General features: G+C 38.6%; 1 protein-coding gene across 1 annotated transcript in view; it reads right to left on the bottom strand.

Annotated features, from left to right (window-relative positions):
- The window catches only part of pcdh15b (protocadherin-related 15b), a 1,519,471-nt gene that overhangs the window by 371,140 nt on the left and 1,134,119 nt on the right, over window positions 1-14,212 (bottom strand). Inside the window, exon 21 of the mRNA XM_072557866.1 lies at window positions 1,681-1,874. Coding sequence (XP_072413967.1) covers window positions 1,681-1,874 — 194 coding nt within the window. The remainder of the gene's footprint in view (window positions 1-1,680; window positions 1,875-14,212) is intronic.

Genomic DNA, 14,212 nt, shown 5'->3' on the forward strand with positions numbered 1-14,212 from the left:
CAAACAGAACCACAACACACCATAATGTCAATGGGTTGTAGTTTTATGCTGTACTGATGTTATAGTTACAATGCAAATTTAGCTTCCATTCAGGAACAGAGCCTAACCTGAAACTGTAAGAGAGTGGTCTAATAACCCTTAGAGTCAATTTATGTTTTTACCTGTGAATAATGTATCACACGTAGAACATCTGTACAAAGTCTAAACAGCTGTCTTCTACAATCATGCTTGAATGTGCTTTCCTTGCTCCAAGAGTGCAAACATAATTCATCTTAGAATATGGACAATATTACTGTAAACTTTATTTTCCTTTCCATAGTTCACCTCACACCAAACTATTACTGCAAGAGGCATCGAGAAGTGCGTTATAAAGAGTGATGTTGTATGTGGGATGCTTACTGAGGGGGAGTTGTCACAATACTTTGTCATCACAGGTCAAAGATTAAGCTATATGGTAATAAATAACATGAAATGGTCTCTTATATCAGCGTGCATTAAGAATTAATATTATCTATACATTTAATGTGGTATTTCACAATCGAAGAAACACTTCATTGAGAAAAAAGTGTCCATAAGAAGGATTAACTATTTGTGACCAACTAAGGACATTAAGGATGGTACAAAATTGAAATATAAGGTATACAAATGTCCTGAAAAGTAGTGGAAGGTGAGAAATTGGGTGAGTAATTTTGGAATTTGTATAGTGAACCATAGGTATGCCATGAATCAGTGCTGGAACCCCAGTAATTTACAATATGTATATATATATATGCTTTGAATGGAAGAACAAAGTATAATATTATTAAACTTTTTAATTAAACAAACAAATGTTGGAAGTCATGAACACATTAAAAAATGTCTGTCAAGGGTATAAATAAGTTAAAGTAAAAATGTGAGAATAATCTATTTTCACAGAACAAAAAATTAAAACATTGTTTAAATACAAAGAGACCTCAGCAGCTTGTGGTATAGATGCATCTGGGTATCCTTGTGCATGAATCACAATAAATTGGATACAGACACAGCAAATGACTAGGAAGGCAAATTGACTGTTGACATTTATTGTAAGTCGTGACATATCAATGTAGAGCACTTTTCCTGCACATATATGGCGTATTACTGTGTCACGGCTACTGCATAGTTTTTAGTTTTCTTATTTAAGGAGGACGTACATGCACTGAAAGGACTTCAGAGAAGGCCTCACTAGATTGATTCCTGAAGGGGTCATCTTATGAGGACAGGTTGAGCCTACAGACATTGGGGTTTAGCAGAGTCATAGATAATCTTTGTGTTTCTGAGGAGGTTTGACAAGGTGGATGCTGAGAGCATGTTTCAGGCAAAATCCAACATGGGGATGGGAGTGACTGCTTGAGAACAATCGGTCACTCATTTAAGACAGATGAAGAGGAATGTCTTCTCTCAGAGTGTTCTGAATTTATGGAATTGTCTTAAGAAGAGCTGTAAGGATTAAGTCATTGCATGTATTCAAGGCACATGTGAACAAGTTTTTGAATGATAGGGAAGTTGAGTGTTCTGGGGAATAGAGAGAAAAGTGAACTCAGGCCAAGACCAAGTCAGACATAGTCACTTAATATAGTGGAGCAGGCTCGAATGAATGTGCGGCTTAGTCTTGCAACTGTTCTCCTGTTATTACATATAATTTACTTTTGTAACACGTACCTCCTTTCAGCCAGCCTGGCATTATCTGTTGCTTTGACAGTAAGGGCATAAATCCGACCAACATTTAAACTAACTCCAGGAGCAATGGTAATCAATCCACTGCTGTTACTTATTACAAAGTCACCATTATCGCCAGTCACAATTTCATAAATAATTTGTCCGTTCTTCTCTTCATCGGCATCAGATGCAGTAAGCTGAAATGCAGACAAATCAAAGAGAATATTAATATACTAATAAATTTTAGTGCTATAAAATTTGTATAAGTACAAATAAATTAAAGAATCAATAATATTGACCTGTAGGCAAATTAATACTAAAACAAATTAAATTTTAACATGATTACAGATTTGCTCCAAAAAATTATTTGAGGTCCTTGGTAGTCATTATTTTTTAATCCAGGTGGAGAGCAGAGTTTAATCCAGATATTGAGGATTGCCTGCTGACTGGAGAACTGGGAAAGCTCCATGTCACCTCCTCAGAGGAGGAAGTACCTGGCAGTCAATTAAGTGGTCATTGTTTGGTCATTTACGGGATTAAGGACCTGAAATCCCAACACCATTATTACTGCCAGTGGATCAGAAGCTACTTGCTCCTTTACCCTGCCAGTACCAATGGTGGATAGATCTCAGTTGCCAGCAACATCCCAGAGAACCCAGGATCAGTGAATAATCCATATCACAGTTTGGTGAGGGTGTTACTTGGTTAATGGGAATGATAGGGGAGTCACTGGCTAGTGAAGGGGGAGTTGGTAGAAAGGCCAGAGCCCTATTTGAGTAGCTGACAATGAGGAACCTTCCCAAGACCTGCTCACAGACATGAGGGCTTGTTTTTTGGATATTCTGTATGGCAACTGCTCCACCCATTGCTAGCTGAATGCCAGTGATGGGGGAATGAAGCCTTTAAGTAGGCAGGAATTGTTCACTTCAGGATGTGAATTGGTCCAGAGATGAGAAAACTGTTGATGAGTAGAGCAGAATTATACAATTATTTACAGACTAGAAGGAGGCCATTCGGCCCTTAGTGCCTATACTGACTCTTCAAATGAGCATCATCACCTGGTGCCAATCTCCTGCTTTTTTCCCCACACACTTGCACATTACTTCCATCCAAATAATAATCCATTACTCTCTTGAGCACCTTAATTGAACCTGCAACCACCAAATTTCCAGATAATACATTTTATAATCTCACCACTTGCTGAGTGAGAAAGTTTTGTTTTGTCCTGGACCTGAACTTAATTGGGGCAGAGGCAGGAAGATGGCAGAATTTGCATCTGATATCCACCTGCAAATAATGCCATCAAACTCACTCCACAGGAGGGTAACAGAATCTGCTTGTAGATTTCAAGTCTCTGATGTTGGTTCAAATCCCACCATTTCAGATGAAGAGGTTTAAATCCAGCAGAATTGAGAACTGAAACCAAACCTAATGGCAACTATGCAACCACTGTTAATAGTCATAAAATTGTCCAGAAGTGTAATGTCCTTTAGAAAAGAAATTCTGGTTCTGACCACAGATCCACAGCAATGGTTTTGATTCTCAACTGTGCTGTGGGCAATAAATGCTGGCTTAGTCAGCAACACATCCCTTGAATGAATAATTTTTTAAAAAAATTGTCGAAGTTGCAAATTCTCTACCACACATATCGATTGTTAGCAATGATATTAAGGGAAATGTGAAACCAATATTTGCACTAAACTGTACATTCACAGTAAAACATTGGTAAATCCCTGAAAGTGTGTTGCTGTCTCATTCAAAATATGGATTTCAGAAGTGTCAACATTTTGTCTACAAAGTAAATTCTGTGAAAACAAAGTTTTAAATGCTTATTGTTGTATTTGTAGACACTTCATAATAACCTACACTCCAGCCTTTATTCCATAATGGCTGCTTAATCAGAATTGCTCAATGAGGGTAAAACCATTGACGTGGTGCACATGAATTTCCAGGTGGTGTCTAATACAATGCCACACAATAGACTTGTGAGGAAGGGAACTTTTCATTCACTTTCAAGATGTTGAGGGTGGGGGGTCACTGGCTGGTCAGCATTTATTCCTGTCCCTAGTTGCCGTTGAGAAGGTGGTAGAAAGCTGCTGCTTTGAACTGCTGCAGCTCACATGCTATAGGTTGATCCACAATGCCTTTAGGAAGGGAATTGCAAGAGTTTGACCCAGCGATGTTGAAGAATGACGATACGTTTCCAAGTCAGGATGGTGAGTCGCTTAGAGGGGAACCTGCAGGTGCTGGTGTTCCTAATGTCTGCTAGTCTTCCTTTCAGATGAAAGTGGTTGTGGATTTGGAAGGTGCTGTCTAAGGATCTTTGGTGAATTTCTGCACTGCATCTTGTAGATAGTACACTCTTGTTGCCACTGAGTGTCAGTGGTGGAGGGAGTGGATGCTTGTGGATGTGATGGAAATCAAGTTGTGGTGTTAATCCATCTGTGCTCTAATACTGCTGTGATTCTGTAATCAGGCTAAACTTAACAGTTGAAGAATGTGGTGCTGGAAAAACACAGCCGGTCAGGTAGCGTCCAAGGAACAGGAGAATTGACGTTTCTGGCATAAGCCCTTCATCAGGAATGATGCCTGATGACGAGCTTATGCCTGAAACATAGATTCTGCTGCTCCTCGGATGCTGCCTGACCTGCTGTGCTTTTCCAGCACCACACTCTTCGACTCTCATTTCCAGTGTCAGCAGTCCTCACTTTCTCCTAAACTTAACAATGTTATGTGTAGCTCTGAATTGACCTTCAACTTTAACATTTGTAAACCAAAACGGCATAATATCACATCCATGACATCATCTAATTCCTACCTTACTAACACTGCCATTCAAACTCCAAAATGTTAATCTCCTCTGGGCTCAATTTATTCAAGTTCCCCTGCTCAAGCTCCATTATAACAATTGGAGGAGCTTTCAAGAAATATTGCCATACCTGATGTCAACACTATCCAGGATTTTAGAAAGGCTTTTGATGAAGTCTCAATAGTCAATTGGCCAGATTCCAGCATTGGGTTTCAAGGAAAAGTGAGCAAATGTGATCCAGAATTGGTTTTGCTTTTAATGACTAGATGATTTATGCGCATATCTGCAGGTCTCAGTGCTTGGTGCCCTTCTTTTCATAGTATAATGATTTGGTTGCTAAATGTAAAGAGCATGATCAAAACTTTTGCAGATTGTACAAATATTGGCTACTTGTTGATCATGATGAAGAAAGTTGTGAACTGCAGAATCTATGAATGGACTGGTCAGGTGGACAGAAATATTGCAATTAGAATTCAAACTAGAGAATGTGAGCTAATTAATTTGGGAAGAACAAATAAAGCAAGGCAAACACAAAATGTGTAGAGTACTGAGAAGTTCAGAAGTACCGATAGACTTTGAAGTGCCTGTTCACAGATCGCTGATGCAGATGAGACATAATTAATCTACTGTCTTTTATTAATCTAGGCATAAGACAAAGGGAATTATGTTAGAACTGTGTAAAACAGTTTTACAGGCCACTTGATACGGTCCTAGTCACTGACAGAAAGACATAATTACATTGGAGAGATGACAGAAGGAATTTACAAGGATGCTGACAGGACTGCAGAATTAGCTACGAAGTAAACAATGAATAGTATTGTACTGTTTTAAAATAGATGAAGTTGAGGGAGCTTTAATTGAGGTGTATGGAAGAGGTTGAGATAGAGTAGCTTGGAAGGATTTAGTTTACAGAGCAGAGAGGTGAGAAGAGGCAAGATGGTTTTAAAATAACTGGTCAGGAAATTAGAAGGGAGATTGTTACTTTGAGTAGGTTATATACTTAGATAAGCACTTAAAATACCATAACCTACAACCCCATATATTGAGGAACCTGAGATTAAATTGAATACATTTTCTTAATCATCATAAGCAGCATGGAATATTGCTTCTAACAATTCCAATAAGTTCTGAGGAAGGATCACTCAACCTGAAACATTAACAGAGCTTCTCCAGCAACTTCTGTTTTTTGTTCCTACCAATGCCATCTGTTTTCAGTTTTCTGCCATTGTCATTATGTAGATTGGTTTAATTTTAAGTATCAAAGTGGAGAAAATTAAGTTAATGCCCAGTGAAAACAGTGTTGGTCATGGTCAGTACAGTATAATGTGCATCTAATATCACTGTATTAAAGAAGCACAAGAAAGAGTTGCTGACTAAAGAAGAGATTACATTCAATTATTTGGCAAAATTTCCCTTTGTCACATGAAAAGTAATAATGCAGTGCACCACATAGCTGGGATGTGCAGCCTTGTGGATGGTGGACAAGGTTTGGGGAGTGAGTAACGGAGCTACCTGGCTGCAGGATTCCTAGCCTTTGATGTGAACTTGTAGCTATAGTTTTGGTATGGCTACTTCAATCAGTTTCTGGACAATGGTAACACCCAGGATGTTGACAACAGAGAATTCAGCGATGGTAACATTACTGAACGTCAAGGAGTGATGTTTAGGTTCTCGCTTGGTGGAAATAGTCAGTGCCTGACACTGTATGACACAAATGCTACTTGCCAATTATCACTCCAAGTGTGGGCATTGTCCAGATCTTGCTGCATTTAGATATGGACTGCTTCAGTATCTGATGAATTGCAAATTTTGCTGAACATTGTTGACTGCACAATGAACATCCTCGCTTCTAATTTTATGTTAGAAGGATTTGGAGATGCCAGTGTTGGACTGGTGTGTACAAAGTTAAAAATCACCTAATACCAGGTTATAGTTCAACAGGTTTATTTGGAAGTACTAGCTTTCAGAGAACTGCACCTGATGAAGGAACAGAGCTCTGAACCTGTTAGACTATAACTTGGTCTTGTGTGAATGTTAGAAAGAAGCTGTGTAGGGCCCTATATCTCAGGAAAGATGTACTGGCTCTGGAGTGTGTTCAGAGGAGGTTTACAGGAATGGTCCCAGGAATGAAAAGCTTAACACTTGAGGAGAATTTGAGGACACTGGATCTATACTCGCTGGAGTTTAGAAGGTTGAACAGGGCCCTAAGTGAAACATATAGATTACTCAATGGCTTGGACAGGGTAGATGTTGTGAAGATGTTTCCATTGGTAGGAGAGACGAGGACCCAAGAGCATAGCCCTAGAGTAAAGAGAATGCCTTTTAGGATTGGGATTAAAAAGAAACTTCTTCAGCCTAAGAGTGGTGAACTTGTGGAATTCATTCCCACAGAAAGCTGTGGAGGCCAGGTCATTGAGTATATTTAAGACTGAGATCGATAGGTTCCTCAGTATCAAGGGGATCAAGGGTTACGGGGAAAGAGGGAGATTGATGTTGAGAAATTTATCAGCCATGATTGAATGGTGGAATAGTCCCGATGGGATGAAATGCTTAATTTCTGTTCCTATGTCTAATGGTCTTAACTGTCTTCTGACAGTATACCATTGTGCCATGACCTCTGGTGGGTTTATCCTGATGAGACAGAATGTTAGTTTGGTGATGGCAGGGACATTGTCTGTCAGATATGATTCCATAAGCATGAGAATGTTGCTTGACTGATCTATGAAACAATTCTCTCAATTTGGCCCTTGTGTCCAGATGATTTTAAGGATGACTATGCAATTTTGACGAGGCTGAGTTTGCCACTATTTTTCTTCATTGCCCTACTTAACATTGGTGGTCCACCAGGTTTAATTCCTATGGGAACTTTTAACAGCTTTAGTACTTAAATGGTTGACTAGGCCACTTTAGGAGTTAGTTAAGAGTCAATCATATTGTTGTGGGTTTAAGTCACATATAGGCCAAGATTACAGTGGTGCTGGAAAAGCACAGCAGGTCAGGCAGCATCCAAGGAGCAGGAAAATTGACGGTTTGGGCAAGGGGTCCTGCCTGAAATGTCAATTTTCCTGCTCCTTAGATGCTGCCTGACCTGCCGTGCTTTTCCAGCACCACTCTAATCTTGACTCTAATCTCTAGCATCTGCAGTCCTCACTTTCGCCTTACATATAGGCCAGACCAGCTAAGGACAACAGAGTAATTTAAAGCAAAATATTGCAGATTCTGAAAATCTGAAATAAAAACAGAGAATGCTGGAGAAACTCAGCAGGCTTGGCAGCATTGTGGAGTGAGAAACAGAATTAACATTTCAAACACAGTATGATTTTTCTTTAGAATAGAAAAGACAGTAGATTTCCTCCCCTAAAAGATACTAGTGAACTAGATGGTTTTTTAATGACAATCAGCAATGTTAGTACTGAATGATTTCATGGAACAACAAACACTACAGGACAGTTCTGTTGGCATTAAAACTAATATTTAACACTGAAGCAACACCAGAACAACAAATCATCTGGTCATTTGTCTCACTGTTGCTTAATATACATAAATTCACCCACTTTTCTTTATGTTACATCAGGAACTGTATCTGTGAAGTATGTTATTGGCAATAAAGCATTTTGGGACTGTCTGAGGATATAAAAAATATTGTGATAAGTTCTTTATTTCTCGTACTGACAAACTAAGTGATTGTCCTATGTATATTATGGAAATCAGTTGTCAGCTGAGTGCTGCAAAGATGTATACATTCAATGTCTACTTAATAAAAATGCAATGTCTAATATATGAAGTTTCAAGTTAAAAATCTTTTCTATACTCCAGAATGTTTATGTTAATCTTTGGGGTTTCAGCCACTATTTTTAGATATGAACATAAAGTGATACATTGCTGAGGACTCATCATCTTGCCTGAATAAACTTTGCTATTTTCAGAGTTCTTGCTATTCAATTCATTCACATTCGATAAGCATGCTTTTCACATGATTGACTGACAATTCCGTTGTTGAAAATTTGAGTGATAATATTACTTTTGATTCTGTGTAGGCAGGCATATAGACAAAGGATGTTGTAAATCTGAAGTTTAAGTCGTATCTAGATTTCTGATCTAGATGCGGTTTTTCAAAGTAAATGTCAGGAATATTTATCAATTTTTTTTGAGCAGACATCTGATTTTTAAGTTTATACATTCCATAATGAAGGTGGTACTTCATCTGTTTTGGTAACAGCTCTTGTGAGAATGAAAATTCTTCATTAATGTCCACTGTGCTTTTCCCATCTCCAAAAATGCCATAAGTAGGCATTGATGCACAGCCTTTCTCTTTAGAAAGCAACAAAGACTTGGCAAGCAACAGCAGCTTATGATCACAGCCCATATCTGCACTGTAATAGTCGTTGACTGCATGCAGTTGACAAGCTGTAAAAACCCTGTTGAGCTTGCAGGAGCTAGTTAATCAGGTATGCATAGCTTCCTGACAAGGATGTTGTTTTATTTTGTTTACAATATGTACCACTGCTTTAGCTATAATGCACAATAGGTACTAGCCATTGTCCTTAACAATGTTTTGTGTCTCACTCAACTTTGGAGGCAGATAATGCAAATTTGGATCAACAAAATATTAAGTGACGAACACCACATCTCAATTACATTTTATTTCCTTTACTTGTGGTCTCTAATTTATAATGCATGTGGTACTCATCAAAATGTTGCACATTCAAATGCTGTGTGATTTGTTTATCTGTTAAAGTCCAGTAGTTATTAATTGACTAAATAATATGGTTACTATAATGCTTACCTATCCCCTGATTGGAAATGAACAGGTAATATTATGTCTCATCAACCTTGCACATGTAAGTTACTGTGGTGGATGAACAAAACATTGGCAAAGAATATTATCCATAAGAAATGACAAAAGGTCAGTTCATCCAAATAATAGGAGCCACTATTATTAAAATTTTATAAAATAATAAATAAATAATAGCTTGTTGCTACTGCCCTTTCTTATCAACATATTTAATATATTTGTGGTACTCTGGAAGCTATAATTTCTACTAAGTATTCACACCAATTACATTTAGATTTATTGTATTCAGTGTAGACATTTTAAAAAAAAGTAAATGGGTGATTTATGCAACACACAAGGGAGCCATTTATGCTATCATGTCCATTGCCAGCTCTTTGAAAGAATTAATGAAATGGTTCAACTCTCTGGCTCTTTCTCACACCTCTGCAAATTATTTTGCTTTCCAAAGGTTAACAAAATTCCCTTCTCAAAATTCATACTGATTGTTTATCCAATCATACCAGCCCCTGTCCTCTGGTTAGGTATTATATTTTAACTTCATACAATAGTTACAATTTTGTTAGTATATATCATCTTTGGGGTCTTGTCCAGATAGGGTCTTGTGCAGTAATAGTTTCATCTGGATCAATACGTCTGAGTTCAAGTCCTGCCTGTCACAGAATTGTTTCATAACATCGCTGAACAGGGTGGTTCAAAATTTTGTTTTGTCTTCCTGTTCTTGCACAATTTTGTTACTGAGTTTCCTGTTAACGCTTTATTAGTTTTCTGAAATTAATACCACCTTTTCTTTAAAGACCACCATTCTGTTGTTCAAAATAAGCATTTAAATGAGATAAGATCAAAAATACATATTTCACCAAACACTGATAATTTTACTAAATGAAAACCAAAAGAACTATGGATGCTTTATATCAGAACCAAAAACACAAATTGCTGGAAAAGCTCAGCGAGTCTGGCAGCATGCGTGGACAGAAATCAGAGTTAACATTTCGGTTCTGAGGAAGGCTTATTCAAACCAAAACATTAACTCTGATTTCTCTCCACAGATGCTGCCAGACCTGCTGAGCTTTTCCAGCAGTTGCTGATAGCTTTACATTGAATTGCCTTTTCTATTTGGTAATGACTTATGTAATTTTTACTTAAAAGGCTCAGAGTGTCCTAAAAGCTTGGGCTTAGGTGCATTTGCTCAGGTCTGTGAATGACAGATTTACATTAGATCTGGTCCCTCAGCCCAACAAGTCCACACAGACCTTGCAAAGAGTAACCCACCCACATCCATTCCCCTATCCTATATTTACCCCTGACTAATGCACCTTACACTATGGGCGATTTTAGCATGGGCAATTCACCTGATCTGAACATCTTTGGATTGTGGGAGGAAGCCCACACAGACACAGGGAGAATGTGCAAACTCCACACAGGCAGTTGCCCGAGGCAGGAATCGAACACGCGTCCCTGCCACTGTGAGGCAGCAGTGCTAACCACTGAGCCACCATGCTGATAGGGTTTCATTCTAGGGTCCGCATCCTACTACTGGGATAAGAACATGGCCTGAGAATGTGGAAATACCTGAAGGGAGAACATCAAGATGTATACAGTTAAAAGGTCACCTCTTGGACATTTGTTCGACTAAGGTTGACAGACTGGATTCACAACTATAAGCCTTGAGGCAGTCTTCCCAGTCCAGCAGGAGAGATGGATATCACTAAAGTATTTGGGGGAAGGATTGGGTGTCCTCTGAAGTGACACTCTCCAAAGGCGGCTGAAAGTTCACTTTTAAATGTGGATGCTGCTGTCAGGTCAGCTCGCAGAGAGGGAATTGCAGGCACAGTTATTTCCTTCAGGCTACAGGGGAAAAGGAAGTTAAACGAGCTGTTACTGTACTCTGGCCTGCTACTTCCATCCAGTCAACTGGGACAGTGGCATAGGAGATAGGTACAATGTGAGGTGGTGAGGGTGGTTCTGTTGTTTTTAAAATCCAGATGATATGTGTCTCAGTGGATACTTTAATTAACCTAATCTGAAATTGATAGTTGGGTATTCACCACCCCTGCCCTATTCAAAACAGGCTGGAGGTAGGAACATGCTGCGAGAGAAAATAGCTGCCTGTCTGCCTCTGAAAACCTTCCCTTCACAGGAACAAAGTGCATTCTTCCATTTGCTGAATTAATGTGATGCAGGCTGAACAGGCCAATTGTTTAATTTCCCAAGATGCATCACCTCTGTTCAAACAGCTGTACCAATGCAAAGCTTTCCCTAGTCACTTTGTTTTAAATGATCTTGATTTTAAAAAAAATAATTTCAAAGTCTCGGAGGTAAAAATTATGCTTCAAACTGAAAGACTGGGTATGTACTTGAAAGAGAACTGAACAGATAACCGGCTCTGCCAATTTGTAGATTTTGTTTTATAATCAGAACACTATAATGAATTCAGTGAAAGAAAGATGGTGACGGTGTGTGTACGTGTACCTCTGTGTGTATCTGTGCAAGAGACAGCCTCTTCGGTAATAATACTTCAATTCACCAATAAAGCAATTTTACACTTAGAAGACAACTAATTATACTCTTTGTGTCTTGCTGACATTAATTTCAGTGCTGATTTTGAACACCGGTGAGAAAAATAAACATACCTACATCAATGAAAAGATACAGGGCTGGTTGAAAAAAAACATGTGATTCACTAATCTCTTTAGGAGTGCAAATCTTACTCCTTTACCCGGCTTGACCTATACTTGACTCTAGATTCACAGCAGTATGCCTTCAAAATTGCAAGTCACTCAGCTGAACCAAACTGCGACAGTAAAATAGAAAAGTAATAAGACCAGCAGAACACTCAGCATTGACACAGGCACCAGAAATGTCAAACCTCTCCTGCCCAGTCTTCTGCAAAGCCCTCCATTCTAACTTCCAAGAATGTGCCAAAATTGAGAAAGCTGATACACAGACTAGTTAAGCAAGAAAAATACCCAGAGAATTTTAAATTATAGCCAATGTCCTAGACTCCTCCATCATCATCTTTAGGTTTATCCTGTTTCACTGGCAAAACAGATCCACCAGAGCACTCTCAACTATTGAGTCCAGACCCCATCAAGCTTTCTGACATAAAGTCAAACATGGGAAAGAAAATTATCCCCTATTGCCCTCCTTTCAAATGCTGAAGCAGTACGTCACCATATTGAACACCACTTGGAAGAAGTATTGAGGACTGGCAAGGTCACAGAATGAACTTTGAGTGTGGGAATTTGACGTCCATCATACAAAATGGCTCAATGGCAAACTACTGAAGTCCCCACCATCACAAATTCCAGTCTTCAGACAATTCTACTCTGCTGAAGGCATACCAAATAAATTACTGACCCAGACAACTCCAAAGCTGTAGTTCTGAAGACTATATTTCTGGACTAGTTATATATTGAGCTAAGATGTAACAGTACAAATACAACAGTAGCATCTACTCCATAAAGTAGACATTTTCCCAGGTATCTCCCATCCAAAAAAGCAGGACAAATCCAATTTACAACTACTGCCTCATTCATTTTTTGTCAGTTACAAGCCAAGTGATGGAAAGTGCTACCTACAGTCTAAAATCATTTATTCACCTCAATCCCTGCTTCCACTTGGGCCACTCAACTCCTGATCTTATTATAACCTTGATGTGGAGTCAATGTTGGACAAAGTCTGGGGTGGACAAAGTTAAAAATCACACAACACCAGGTTATAGTTCAACAGGTTTATTTGGAAGCACTAGCTTTCAGAGCGCTGTTCCTTCATCAGGTTTTTGTGGAGTACAAGATCATTTCTTTTGTTATAAATTCTCTATCTTGTGATCTTGCACTCCACAACCACCTGATGAAGGAGCAGCCCTCCAAAAGTTTCCAAATAACCTGGTATTGAGTATTTCAACCTTGAAACAAAGATGGCTAAGAGAGCTGAATTTAATTGTTGAGGGAAGAGTAATCTCATCCCATTGACATTATCCTTAGCTGATTCTAGAATTTTAGTAGCTATTTCATATGTCACCCTTTCAAGTCCCATGTTGAACTCAATCATGCAATGTTTGACAAATGATCATGTACCATTGGGCAGTTCAATAAATCTGGATTAGTGGTGCTGGAAGAGCACAGCAGTTCAGGCAGCATCCAAGAAGCTGCCTGAACTGTGTGCTCTTCCAGCACCACTAATCCAGAATCTGGTTTCCAGCATCTGCAGTCATTGTTTTTACCTAGTTCAATAAATCTGGCCCTTTACTTAACCTTTAACTGCTCCAGGCAACTTAGTATCTTTTCGACATGTGTTAGTGTGCCCATCTTGATCTTTATAAGTGTTAAAATTCTCCAATAAAACCACTTTGCTTTTACTGTACGCTTGACGAACCTGAACAAATTAACATTTCACAGTTGCTACCATTGGGTCTAATAAACAATTCCCACTATAGTCTTAAATCCTTATCTTTCTTTATTTTACCCATGCCTCTACGTCATACTTACCTCTCGTAAATCCTCACTTATCATCAAAAGGATTTTATTCTTAATCAGTCAGGCTACTCCTCCTCTCCACAACTTCTCCTATCTTTCCCATGAACATTATAATCTCGTATATTTACAACTAAATCCTGAATATTTTTCAGTCATGTCTGAGTAATCCGCTTATATTTATGATTGCAATTCATTCCACGTGTTCCTTATACTCTGTGTGTTCGTACTAAGAATGATTTTGAGCCATATGCCCCAATGTATCCTTCAATTCTAATATTTTAATCACACATTTGCCGTTTCTCCCTATCAGTTTCATTCTTTTATATCTTTCAGTTTTCTCTTTACCTGCAATGCTTGAAGTACTGTTTCTGACTATTGCTTTGGTCTCTCACCTTTTGATTATTCTGGAACTGTTATTTACATTTTCAACCTGAGAGTCCCCAAAGCACCATCACC

This window comes from Chiloscyllium punctatum, chromosome 38 (genome assembly GCF_047496795.1).
Source record: "Chiloscyllium punctatum isolate Juve2018m chromosome 38, sChiPun1.3, whole genome shotgun sequence".
NCBI classification, from domain to species: domain Eukaryota; kingdom Metazoa; phylum Chordata; class Chondrichthyes; order Orectolobiformes; family Hemiscylliidae; genus Chiloscyllium; species Chiloscyllium punctatum.